The 13,696-nt window shown below is 42.1% G+C and overlaps 2 protein-coding genes across 9 annotated transcripts in view; one reads left to right on the plus strand and one right to left on the minus strand.

The window, feature by feature from the left end:
* ABHD17B (abhydrolase domain containing 17B, depalmitoylase) overlaps window positions 1–3,595 on the minus strand; it is a 36,074-nt gene extending 32,479 nt beyond the window's left edge. For 2 of the 4 annotated variants that reach the window (XM_081802843.1, XM_081802842.1), the window contains exons 1-2: window positions 3,032–3,595; window positions 1,934–2,011 (exon numbers count right to left, since the gene is read on the minus strand). In XM_081802843.1, the coding sequence (XP_081658969.1) occupies window positions 1,934–1,955 (22 nt within the window). In that variant the 5' untranslated portion in view covers window positions 1,956–2,011; window positions 3,032–3,595. The remainder of the gene's footprint in view (window positions 1–1,933; window positions 2,012–3,031) is intronic. The other 2 variants (XM_031023957.2, XM_006729503.3) reach the window with 2 other exon arrangements.
* A 132-nt stretch (window positions 3,596–3,727) lies between these two features.
* Window positions 3,728–13,696, plus strand: part of C14H9orf85 (chromosome 14 C9orf85 homolog) — a 109,069-nt gene continuing 99,100 nt past the window's right edge. For 3 of the 5 annotated variants that reach the window (XR_014139936.1, XM_081802844.1, XM_031023959.2), the window contains exon 1: window positions 3,728–4,225. Coding sequence is in view for 4 of the 5 variants with exons in the window: in XM_081802844.1 (XP_081658970.1) it covers window positions 4,124–4,225 (102 nt within the window). In the remaining variant the exon portion in view is untranslated. The remainder of the gene's footprint in view (window positions 4,226–13,696) is intronic. The other 2 variants (XM_081802845.1, XM_006729504.3) reach the window with 2 other exon arrangements.

Here is a 13,696-nt window from a genome sequence, read left to right on the forward strand (position 1 = left end):
TCATTTTAGGGCAGAATTGGAAAAGTTATAAAATGCTTCTATAAAAATGGGATATAGGCTCAAGAACCACTGCCCTAGAGGAAGTCTTGCACATGTACCTAAGTAAACATATACAAGAATATTCCCCACAGTGTTTTAATAAGCAACTGGAAAAAACTAAAATGATCAACAGAAATCTGATAGTCACATAATGGAACACATACCATTATCGCAGTAAAAATAAACTAGAATTACCTGAATAAACATAGATAAATCTTGGCAAATAGAGTTTAGAAAGCAGGCTACAGATACAAACATACTTAAATAATCTTAAAATAATCAAAGAAAAACTATATAATGTTCAAGGACATAAAGGCATGTAGTTAGGTATAAACACATGGATAGGAAGGATGCATTCTATTTTTTTGGTTAGTGGCTGGGAGTAGGGGAAAGAGGAAGTAGGATTTCAGAGGGGTTTTCGAAGTACAAAGGAAGCTTCATTTTGTTTTGTAGTTTTATTTCTTCAATTGAGTAATGGGTGCATGAATATTCATTATATTGTATGTTGCCAATACTTATATTGTTCTCATTTCATCTGAATTGGCAAAAACTGTTGGGTCCAAACAGCTGTTTGGAAAACACTGCTCCAAAGCAAAGGATTCAGGGCTAGAAGTCCGAAAACCCAGGTTCTGCTTCTTACAAATTATGTAGCTTTAGGCAATTCAAAGAATTAACTTCTCTGGGCTTTATTTTATCTGTAAAAATGTCATAAAACATCACTTTTCCTCCCCAACTCACAAGGCTAGGGTTGAGAGGCATAATATAGGGCAATACATATATGACAATTTGTTAACAGGGTAGGAAAGGTAGAAATAAGTTTTGAGAATTAAGAACAAAAACTTGGATATACTAGAAATAAAATCTACCAGTAAAGAAACCAACCAAGCCAATTCGTCACTCTCTATTTTCTCATCATCACTGATTCTAAGGATATTGACACCAATCTTAACATGGGGGAAATTCTGAGTTATCAATTCTTAGATGATGGCACATAGGATAGGCATTCTCCCTATTATAACTCTATTTCCTTAGGCTAATTCTTCACCAAGGAATTGAAAATCATAATACCAAAATAAGAGATGTGCATCGAAAAGTACTCTTATTAATAAACTAAATCAATGTCACATAATCAAAGTAACTGTTGGTTCTCACTGCCCTTTCTATAAAATGTGCAGGTAACACATTTTATTGGCCCTATATTACAGATGGAGAAACTGACTCAGATTGCTTGAGTTTGTAGACCAATTCAGTGACAGAACTTGGGACACTAATTGCTTAGTTGTTCTGTGCTCATAAAGTTATCAAAGACATTATTTTGCCATGATGTTTTATGATAATTGTTTGTCACAGGAAACAAATTCTTTGTCAGATATCATTTCATATATATTTCAAAATGGGCAAAGATACTCAAGGAAACAAGCCACTTACCAACTACAGTCCTGCACAGCACGGGACAAAATTAAAACTGCCTAGCCTGCTAAAAATCTAATCCTATCCTTCCCAATTAACCTTATTAATACTAGAGCAGGAGAGAAGAGAGGTCAAAATATTGAGGTGAGGGTGCTATTCATTTGCTCACGGACCTCAAATAATACAGCAATTACTGCACAACAGGCATTTTATTTCTTTTATTAAGTTGAAACATGGCTATCTCTCCTGTTCTTTAAGCCACCACCTCTACTCTCACAAAAATTAACCAACTAGAGTTGGGCAGTCCCTAGTAAGAACACTGGTAATTATGATTATTAAAATCTTGGTTATGATTAGATACTAGATATGTTACACAAATGAGTTTATGCCATCAAAATATGAAGAGACAAACTATGGAGAAAAGTTCATTTTACTGTAACTTTTCCTGTTAATGTAAACAGATACACGCTATTACAACATGTACCTGACTTTTTACTCAGGCTCATTAGGCAGTTCCAAATGCTGACACAAGATCTCCAAAATTCTTTTTATGTATTGGAGCCTTAAAAAAAAAAAAAAAAATCAATGAATCATCTTGCAGATGAGGTATTATATGCATATATATTACGAAATATATTAAACAGAAAACACCTTTCCATAAACAGCCAAAATTTAAAGGTCACCCTCTCTGTATTCCGTTGTTCATCTTTTTGCTTATCAAGCCCACCTCACGTAGACTTCTATCAAAGCATCATTTAAAAAAAAAACAACCAAAAACTGTGTCTGGCATTGGCAGAAATCTCCCCAAGGATCAAAGCTCTGAACTATTTTTTTTTTTTTAACAAAAAGCCGAGGTTAAACTCACTTTTCTTTGGCGGGGCGGCGGGGGGGGGCGTCACAACAATACATTCGAACTCGACAGAACTTTCGTTTCAGGGTTAAAAAAAATTTCCAAACAAAACCTCTCATTTTCCAATTCAAAAGCAGTTACCGAGGAGCCCAATCTAGGGTTCGGAAACAGGTCAGGATTCAAGTTGAGCCACCCAGAGAAAAAGAACCCTAAGACGGCCCTCCGGGAACACAAATCATCGAGAACGGGGCCGATTCGATCTCAGATCGAGGCTGGCACACACGAGGACATTCAGGAGAAAGCTTTCGGGCATCGCCAACCCCACAGGGAGCCAGGGAGGAGAATGTGAAGCTGACCCCATCTTTCTGTCCACGGGGAGAAAAGCAAAACAAGTGAAACGAGACCTTTCTGCGCCAGGAGGACCTAAGACCTTTCTCAGTCCGGCTTTCCGTCTCTCTCCCGCCCCCAGACTCCCGTAGCCCTCGCTCGCAGGGACTCTCCTACCTCTCCCCTTCACGGAACCACCAGAGAAACCCAAACCAGACCCGATCCGAAGCAGCTTCCCCGCCTTTCGCCGCCGCCGAGACGGATCCCGGTCGCCAACAACAAAGACGCCTCCCGTTCCCCTCCCCCTTCCCGGCCCGGGTTCGTCCCTCCCGCGCTGCGGCTCCGGGCCTACCGCCCCCTCCCCGAGCCCGGCCGCAGCGCCCGGCCCGCCGCGGCCCCACGCACCTGCACCTCAGGGGCCGCGGCCAAGGTGTCGGGAAGAAAGGGCCGGGAGATAGCCTCTGCCGACGCGCTGTCCTCCACAAGGTGCGACCCACGTTGCTGCTGCCGCCGCCGCCGCCGCCGGACTCTCCCGGCCTGCGGGCGGGCGCGGCCGAGGAGGGGGGACGAGGGCTGCAGCCCCCGGCGCCGGGACGAGGAAGGACGGCGGCGCCCGAGGGGGCCGGCTTGCGCTCTCGAGTCTCGCCTCGCGCCGGCCCTGCTCCTCCACACGGGCTCGCGTTCTGCTGACTAACGGCCCCGGCGCGAGGCTCTGGAGCGGCCGCCGCCGTCGGCTGCTCTCGGGCCTCACGTCCCGCGCGGCCGTGGTCGCAGCCGCCGCCGCCGCCACCTCCCTTTCTGGCACTGCAGACACCACCCAGACCCAGCCAGGTCTTTCTTCTCTTTAACCTTCCTTTCTTTGCTCCTCCTCAGCCTGCCACCGCGGGGCTAGCTCTGGTGGCGGGAGGAAGGCTGGAGGGGAACCGAGGGGGCGAGCAAAATCCTCGCTAAGGCAGGAGTTGGTCACTGACTGGAGGAAGATGCCAAGCTGACCCGGGCTCCAGCCTGCGAGCGGGCCGGGGGAGGGACGCAGCGCAGCTTAGCCGGACTTCAACCAATCACAAGACGCCCAGCGGAGTCGGGCGCCTGGAGAGGCTGAGCTGGGTCGGCAGGAGGCGGGGATTGCGGAAAAGAAGAACCAATCAAAGCAAAGGCTCCTTGCCTCTCCGCCTTGATGGACTGCCACGTTCGGACCAATGGGGGAATTCTCGCTTCGAAGGAAGCGGGATTTAGACGCCGGGATTGAGAGAGAGGCTGCGCGGAGGGGGATGGGTCGAGACTGGGCCGCGTGGAAGAACATTGAGGGTTTTGACTGACCAGAGGGAGTCCTTTGACCTCCGCGATGAGTCACGTGGGCTGACGGGGGCGGGGGCGGAAAGGCTGGATAAGTTCCTTCCGGGTCAGTGACAGAAGCGGGGACTCCGTGGGATAGTTCCGGCCGTGTTGGTTTTCCTCGCGTCTTCCTTGTACCAGCGCGAGGTGATTGTGGTTTCTACGATGAGCTCCCAGAAGGGGAACGTGGCTCGTTCCAGGCCTCAGAGGCACCAGAATACGTTTAGCTTCAAAAATGACAAGTTTGATAAGAGTGTTCAGACCAAGGTAGGAACCTGCCTGTTGCACCAAATCTGACTCTAGGAAGGAATGGTTCAGTGAAGGGGAGAGAGGAAATGAGAGGAGTTGGGAGAGAGCGATTGTGGACCGCAGCCCAGAGTTAGTTTTGGCTGCAATGCAGCCTTTTCTAAAATGATGTTCCCACGCCCTTTCTTTGACCTGGACGTGTTATCTCCTCATAAATATATTTGGCGGTCAACATTTAACCAATTACATAGAGTGAACGGGACCCTCATCAAAACCTAAAATGCAAATGGAGCACTGAGCTGTTGAACGGTTTCCATCTGGATCACATATTTGCAGTAGGAAACGAGGATTATGGCACGAGTGTCTCTCAAAGTTTGCACCAAGTTTATGCAGCCACTATTTCTTTGTGGGAACTACAAGCCCATAGGTTTGTAGGGAGGATATGAAGGATTAAGAGCTCTTAGCCCCAGTGTCGTCACCAACATAACTGTCTCTTTTGTAAGATTGTTTTGAGGATCAAATTATTTGGCTAATGTAAAAATTCTTGTTTTGTTGGTTATAAGTCATTTACTTCTTTAGGAGGGTTTCTGTGACCTGGAAGAAAATTCAGACTTTTGTTGTGAGGCTGAACTAAATGACGTAGGCTTTGGTCTGGATCATAATTGCCCATTAGGTGATTAATTTCTCAACATTGAATAAGAAAGGAAAGTAAACTGTTTATGGTGATCTGTGATCTTTTTTTTTCTGTCTTCACTTACCTTCTAGATATTTAATGAGCACCCTCCATGTACAAAACCCTATGTTCCTGTGTTTGCAGTGTTAAGAAGAGTAGAGCTTATATTCTTCTGGGTCATTGGATAACAAGCAAGCACAAAGATACATAATTACAAATTACGATAAACTCGAAGTGCAAGATAGCTCAGTGAGGAAGGGTAAGGAGGGATATTTTCAACTGGGTGCTCAGAGGACCTCTCCTTTCCCTTATTTAGGCTCACATTCAGAAAGAAAACCTGCAGCAGCATTTGGGAAGACTTTCCCACGTTTGTGCTCATTAATAGGTAAACCAGGATAAAAAGCTGTGCTATTCCAAATAGATGCCTGTCTTGTCCTGTATTTTTGCTCTGAGCTTTTGCACAAGCATTTAATTCTGATTGGTTTTCATCAGATGGTAAAAAGCAGTTTTAATAAATGTTTAGCTACAATGTAGCTTCCTCTACCTCTTGTAGTTGTAAGTATAAGACTTCTTGAACTTGTACTTCTTGTACTTTTCATTGTTCATTTTCTTGGTGTTCTCTAACAACCATGTCATTACTCTCTGAAATCTTTTCATGAATCTCAAATTCATTCAAAGTTTCATTTTATAACTTTTATCATCAGTTTCTTTGCATCTTTTTTTTTTTTTTAAAGATTTTATTAATTTGACACAGAGAGAGATAGCGAGAGCAGGAACACAAGCAGGGGGAGTGGGAGAGGGAGAAGCAGGCTTCCTGCCAAGCAGGGAGCCCGATGTGGGACTCGATCCCAGGACCCTGGGATCATGACCTGAGCCGAAGGCAGACGCTTAACGACTGAGCCATCCAGGCGCCCTCTTTGCATCTTTTAAATCCTGAGGTAGTCTCATTTGTCCATTGGTAGAATGAGCAGGTGTTTTGTTATTGGAGAATCTGACCAAAACAGCAAGAAATATTTTACTGAGGAAGATCAGGTTGATCATCTTTCTAATGGAGGAGTAATAATTGGCTCTGTTCATAGCAAATTCTTGAACCAGCTATGTGCAGCTATCTAAAGCCAAGATTTTGTCTGACCCCATCTTCATTCCTATGCTTTATACCAGAAAGCTGTTTGATTCAGTGCCATCCAACAAAGGAGTGGTGAGAGTGCATGGTTCTCTAACTCTCCTTAAAAGACTGTAGTGACAATTGCCTATTTGTACCTCATGAGTTTGTGGGAGTCCTGCATGATAGTATCCCTTTTCTGCCAACCATTTGGATAATGATAGATGTTCTATTGGGAAGTTTGTCTAAGTAAAGCACCCATTCTCAAAAGGACACAGGTGATAGCTGTCTTCATATGTTTGAATATACTCCAGAAGAAGAGAGAAGCTTATTCTGTAGCCTTCCAAATGGCTAAACTTGAACCAAAAGGTTAAAGTTACAGAGAGATTTCAGTTGAATATAAGGGAGTTGTCTAATAGAAGCATGCACTAGGATTTTGTAACCTCCCTTTCCCTGGGGTTATTTAAAAGAGGCCTTCATGGCCATTGGCCTGTAGTGTCCTCTCAAGACTTGTCGAGATGGAATAGGTTTAAATCTCTTCTAGTCGTTTAGTTCTAAAATGTTGTTTGTTTCAAGGCTGCCTTGTGTCCCTTTCTGGAAAAGCAGTGATGTGTAATTAAAAGAACATTGGCCTAAGAAAAAAGATCCACGTTAGCCTCAGTTCTGTTGTTTATTTTGCTTTGTTATGTTAGGCAGTTTACCTCTAGCTTTTAATTTACAATACAGGGTTACTGCTATCTCTTGTCCTATTTACTTCTCAAGATTGCTATAGGGATCATTACAAAAATATCTTTGAGAAATAGTCATACAAATATGAACTGAGCCTAAAGCATATGGTAATTTATATAGACTTGCAGTTGCTCAAAGCAATTAATTAAAAAGAATTGTGTACTTCTTGGAGAATATTGAAAATAGAGAAATGTATAAAGTGAAAGTACCTTTTCCCAGTCCTATCCCTCTTCAAATGTAGTCACTGTTAACAATTTTTTTTTTGTTAACAATTTGTGTGTGTTTTTAGGTATCTATGCACAATATAGTATATATGTAATAAAGTACATTTTTTTTCTTATTCAATTAAAGTGGGTATGTCAGAATACAGAGATTAAGCTCAGTCTTTTTAATGGCTGTCTAATATAATATAAATGTAGAATACCTTAATTTCTTGTTAGTAAATGCTTGGATTGTTTTCAGTTTATTGCTGTGGCAAAGCTGCTGTAAAATTCTTGGATTCACATATTTGTTGCACATCTATTATCTGGCGCCAAACACTGCTAGATTCTAGAGGTATAGGGTTGAGCATAATATAGTTTGGTGGGCTAGATAAAAGTAGTAATCAAATAATTTTTCAAGTATGTTAATAGAAATCGCAGTAAGGGGGCTGAAGGAAGAGTCTAAGGAAACTTGAGGGTATCAAGCAGGAAGTCTTTTTTTTTTTTTTAAAGATTTTTCATTTATTCATTTGACAGAAAGAGAGAGAAAGCACAAGCAGGGAGAGCAACAGGAGAGGGAGAAGTAGGCTTCCCGCTGAGCAGGGAACCCAATGGGATTCGGGATTTGATCCCAGGACCCTGAGGTCATGCGCCCCTAGCAGGAAGTCTTGATTAAGTTTAGAGGCTTAAAGAAGGCTTCCCTGAGATCTAAAGGATGGAGAGCATTTAAGTAAATGAAGTGGGAAGACCATATATCCTTCTTAAGAATACTATTTGTTTTATATATGTAGTTAGTGTTGTTTTTATTAGCATTTTCCAAAGTGCGCCAGCATCACATCTTCTCCATAAGGCAGGAGTCAGTTTCATGGTTCAGTTACTTTGGAAATAGTACATTCTGGGTCTTGCTTTTAGGGTTCGTAGTGTACTTTGGCATACAACACTGAGAAGTTTTGCAGTGTAAAAAAAGTTATTTAACCAAAACTTGCTTGGTTAGGGAACCCTTTGGTTTGCATAATGCATAATGATTTCGAACTAATTTTGGGAGAAACACTCATTTGGGGGAAACTCTGGTCTTTACCTTCAAATGGAAAAAGAAAATGAAAATCTGAGGCTATACTCTCTAAATCGTTTTGGGAATAAAGTTTTGTTAGCAGTAACTAGTATTTGTATTCTTAAGTGTGTTAGCCATTACACATACTTGATATACATCATCTAATTTTGATCTTCAAAATGACCCTAAGGGGCACCGAGGTGGCGCAGTCGGTTGAGCATCCCAACTCTTGATTTCAGTTCAGGTCATGATCTCGGTGCTTTGGGATTGAGCCCCGTGTTGGCTCCGCACTTGGTACAGAGTCTGCCTGGGATTCTCTCTCCCTCTCCCTCTGCCCCTTGCTTCCGCTCACGTGTGCATGCTCCCTCTCTTTCTCTCAAATAAATAAATAAAATCTTTAAAAAAAAATGACCCTAAGATAGATGCTATAATTATCTTACTCTGTATATTGGGAAGTTAGGACTTAGTGGTAAGTGATGTGTCTACCCAAGTTACATAACTAGCACATGGCTAGCCATTCATTAGGTGATGTCTGTGCTAGGAGACCTCAAAAGACAAGTAAATCAAACCCCTTTTTTGTGTATGTGTGTTACAGTTGTTGTTGTTGTTCTTAAGTAACCTCTACACCAATGTGGGGCTTCTCCTCACTACTCTGAGATCAAGAGTTGGATGCTCTATTGACGGAGCCAGCCAGGTGCCCCAGTGTTGTTGGGGGGTGTATGTGTGTGTGTTGCCTTGTTTCATTTATTTTTTTCCCAATGTTGTTTTTGAATACTGCATGTTTGTGTGTAATAGAAGCAGCGTGACACCACATTAGGGTCAGAACAGAGATGCACTTTATTGCCACTGCCCCTAAACACTACGTGTTTGAAATGTTCCAGAGAAAGAGTCTCTCCTCACCAGGTGTGACTGCCTGTTGTGTCACGTATCACGGATGTGGGCTCGTTGGGGTAGGTCCCATCCGTTCAGCCAGGGCTCCGTGGCAGAGGTGGGGCTCCTTTCACTCCCTTCCTGTGATGCTTATACAGTCAGATCCCTCAGCTTCTGGTTAGGCAGAAAGCTGTCTTAAGTTGAAGGTGGTATGATTACATTTACAGCAGAACAGGATTCTGTGTTTACAAGCAACTTTATTCACAATAGCCAAAAACTGGAAAAAACCCCCCACAAACACCCAAATATCTATCAACAGGAGAATAGATAAGCAGATTGTGTCAATCATACAATGGCATGCTACTCTGCTATTAGAAAAAAAATGAACTACTGATACGTGCATTGTTTGCATGCATTGTGTGCATTGTGGACGAATCTCAAAAACATTGTGTGGAAGGAAAGGAACCAGGTGTTTCTTCCAACTATAGAAATCAGAACAGTGGTTGCCTTTGGTGGTGGGGGGATTGACTGTAAGGGCCTCAGGAAAACTTTCTGGAGTGATGGAAATGTGAAGATCACAAGAATGAATACATTTATTAGAAATCATTGAATTGTTAATTAAAATCTGTGCTGGAGGGGCGTCTGGGTGGCTCAGTCGTTAAGCGTCTGCCTTCGGCTCAGGTCATGATCCCAGGGTCCTGGATCGAGCCCTGCATCGGGCTCCCTGCTCGGCGGGAAGCCTGCTTCTCCCTCTCCCACTCCCCCTGCTGGTGTTCCTCTCTCTCTGTGTCTCTGTCAAATAAATAAATAAAATCTTTAAAAAAAAATAAAATTAAAAAAAATAAAATCTGTGCTTGAGGGGTGCCTAGGTGGCTCAGTCAATTAAGTGTCCGACTCTTGATTTTGGCTTAGGTCATGAACTCCTGGGTCGTGAGATTGAGCCCTGCATCAGGCTCCGCACTCAACGTGGAATCTGCTTAAAAGATTCTCTCTCTCTCTTCCTCCCCTGATCTGAGTTCATGTTCTCTCTCTCTTTCTCTCAAATAAATAAATAAATCTTTAAAACAAAAATCTGTGCATGACATCAATGTAAATTTTACCTTAATTAAAAATAGATATTATAGGGGTGCCTGGGTGGCTCAGTCTGTTAAGCATCTGCCTTCAGCTCAGGGTCTTGGGATTGAGCCCCACGTCGGGCTCCCTGCTCATCGGGAGCCTACTTCTCCCTCTCCTCCCCACTTGTGCTCTCTCTCGCTATCTCTGTCACTATCTGTTTCTCTCTCTCAAATAAATAAAATCTTAAAAAGAGAATAAAAATAGATATTATAGCAAAACTGATTAACCACTCAAGTGTCATGAAGTTTTGTTTTTGTTTGGGGAAGGTATAGAAATATTACTTATATCAGTCTTTTTAAAAAAACAATTTTATTAACTTTTCCCGAAAGAAAACAAATTGACTTTCTAATATATTGAGCATCTTAGCTAACCACAAGTCAAAATAATTCTAATAATTGCATTTTAATATTTTTCCTTTATAAACACTAGTCAAGACACTTGAGTTTGTTTTTCTGTACGAAAAGTACAGATGAGCATTACAAAGTGGATTTTGTGCATAAGATTACTGAGCCTGGGTCTCATTTTTTCCTAATTTCACTCTAGGAAAGAATCATAATAATTTAGTATATGAATAAGTAATTAATGAGTAAATAATGAATAAGACCTTGCTGTGGAAAAGGATGTCCTGGTATTGGTAAAGCTCATTTTGTCCAGATAGTTTAGAATTAAGTGGTATGGGATCTTTGTTCTAACTCCCCTAGCCCAGAGCTATTGCACTTTAGGGAACAGTCTCAGATTGGTTCAGATAATCCCTGGTGTGAGTAATTTCCTTGTGAGTGAGGAAGCACTAGTCATGGGAATAAATGTTATTTCTCAATCAATTGGTGTCAACAATGAAGAGTAAAACAAGTGGGTAGTCTTGAACAAATCTGCAGTGGGGCAGATATAGAATCCACTGTAGTTTCTAGCTAACCATCTCTGGGACTCTAGAGACCACGTGGGACTCCCTTTGATCTTTTTCCAAATTGGGAAATGTTCTTTGATAGATTTCACCAATGCTGTCTATTAAATGGATTTATGTTAAATCAGTCCTGCTCCCAGTTGATTTGTTACTAAATTCAGCATGCTTTTTCAGTTGACAAGGTGACAATCTATGGTGTGCTGGGCATTATGATATGCATAAGGGTCTTATACTCAGTAAAAGTTGTAGTGCTAATGACACTCTTTAATTTTCCCTTTGTGGTATTTTTAGTATTCAGAAGTGTTGTATTCTTCTTATTATTTACTTTTTATTTTCTCTCCCTTTCATACAAAAATAATTCCATCCACGCTTGGAGATATTCCATATATCTACATTCCCATGGTGCTTCCTCTTGAAGCCAATGAAGTGATTCTGCGTGTTTCTTGAAATGAGGCCTATAACAATATAATTGGCTTTTTTCTACATCAACTATATATTTTAGACATTTCATTTTCTGTACATTGATGACTGAAATTAATTTGTCTTGATTTGATGTGTTGGATAGTACTCACCACTGGATTATGAAGTTTTATCATTATATTGTCAACACTTGTTTCTTCATAAAGTTAAATATACACTGTTAGAAAAAGTATTCTAGAATTCTTCATCCAGGTAAATTAGTTCATCTGAGAGAGAAAGTCATAATTTATATTAACTCTCCCCCAAGTGGGTCGTTTTTCTGGTTAGAGAAACACTGTGGTAGGGAGTGGTGTGCAGTTGGACAAAGTACCTCAGGGCTGACAGTTAGAGGCTGTTGTGGTATTTGTTATTTTAAGCCGTCGGACTCTTTCCACATCTGCACAAGTGTTTTGTGAGGTCACAGGCAGGTGTGTAGAGAATCCTGCTTGTCCTCAGAACAGCCCTATTGCCAGCTCACTCTGTCCTCAATCGTGGTTGCTCTTTTTCTCACCATTGTTGACTTTTGTGAAAGGAAGATGTGAAATGAGAAGGGGATAAAGGAATAGCTAACATGCCTGAGATTCCTTTCTGAGATTTTCCTTATCACTCCAGGCCAAATTGCGCTTAAATGTAGTGAACGAATTAAATAAACGTTCTTTTTCTGAACTTCTTTGAGGTATGCAAGGTCCTCTACATGAAGATAATTATTAGGATTCTTCAGTTGCTAATTTAAACAGAAAGAAAACTTATTGGAAGGATCCTGAGCTACTCTCATGAAGCTTAGAAAAGGTGTTTTGGTTGATCTTTAATATATTAGAGTCTGAGATTCCCAGGTTAGCTGCTATTATTGGGAAATTTATCCTCATTTGGCTTTGTGCATATCCTCACCTGACACAGTCTTCCAACCTTTCAGTGCCCCTCCCCTAGCCCCTCCAGTTGGCCTCCTGGAATCAATAGTTTATTGTAATCAAATCGAGACATAGTGTTGAACAAAATTGCTTTCACTTTCTTGCCCTACCTGACTATTCCCTGGAACTCTGTTTCCTTGTAGTCCTTAAGTAATGATGTTTGTTCACCCCACATCTTCAGCCCCACCTCCCATTTAGAACTGTTTCTCCCATGTGCTGCTTCAGTCCATTTTTTTTCTGGCTCAAAACTCCCACCTTTTTTGAAATACATGCCATCAGACTGTTATCCCTTCTGGATCTGTCATTGCCTCCTAGTTATACCTCCTCATCAGTACCTGGCTCACTTCCACAGATCCTGTCATCATACCTAGTGATTGCTACATCCCCGTGGATAATCCAACATCTGATCTCTCAGCTTTTAGACCTCCCCCCACCCCCACCAGAAACCTATTCCTATGGTCAAACCTTAAACTTTCTCAATGCTGGTAACTGCTCCACTTACAAACTTTTTAGAAAAACGGATCACCATCTACTTACCTAGTTTCCTTATGCCTCAAACATATATATATATTTTAAAAGATTTTATTTATTTATTTATTTGACCTAGAGAGACACAGTAAGGGGGGAACATCTCCTCTCGCAGGGGGAGTGGGAGAGGGAGAAGAGGGAGTGGGAGAGGGAGAAGAAGGCTTCCCACAGAGCAGGGAGCCCAAAGTGGGGCTCGATCCCATGACGCTGGGATCATGACCTGAGCCGAAGGCAGATGCTTAACCGACTGAGCCACCCAGATGCCCCGATATTTTTGAACTCCCTTGGATACTCCTGTCCATTAACCTTTCTGCTTTTTACTGTACCCCATTCATGTCCTTCTCCCCTCCCTATCTAGCTTGGAATTCATGTTCTACCAATATACCTTTTTCTTCTTGCCTATACCTCAGCAGCCTTATCCTTCTTTCCCACTGTGGTGCTTGCCTGATGGAACCCCTGCTTTGAGCCAGTTTTCTATTATTCCACCATCACATCTACCAGACCACCTGCATCTGTACCAATATACTTTGCCTTCCTGTGACAGTGGATGAAAATGCCTGTCCTTCCCAAAGACTAGGCCCTCCACTTGCACCCTGGAGCTTATTCCCTGTTCTCTACCTAAGGACTTAAAGGCTTAGGGCTCCTCTCTTGTCCAGTTTGTCCTGCATCATCAGTCTTTCCATCTCCAGTGGGTTATTTCAATTTCTTAAGAAAAAAAACCAGAAAACAAAAAACAACCCTCCTTAGGTGGGTGGAACCCATATTCTTTTCTAGCTTCACCCTATTTCTTTCTTCCTCTCTATGGAAAAGCTCTAGGTTCTCAACTTCTTTACATCCCATGGCTTCCATCCCTGTTCAAACAGTTTTTGTACTCATTCCACTAGAACCCCTCTTGTCAAGTCATTGATGTCTGTATTGCCAAATCCTGGGTTAATAATTGTCTGTCCTCATCTCT

The sequence above is a fragment of the Leptonychotes weddellii genome, chromosome 14 (genome assembly GCF_054177405.1).
Source record: "Leptonychotes weddellii isolate Sample4059 chromosome 14, ASM5417740v2, whole genome shotgun sequence".
NCBI lineage: Eukaryota > Metazoa > Chordata > Mammalia > Carnivora > Phocidae > Leptonychotes > Leptonychotes weddellii.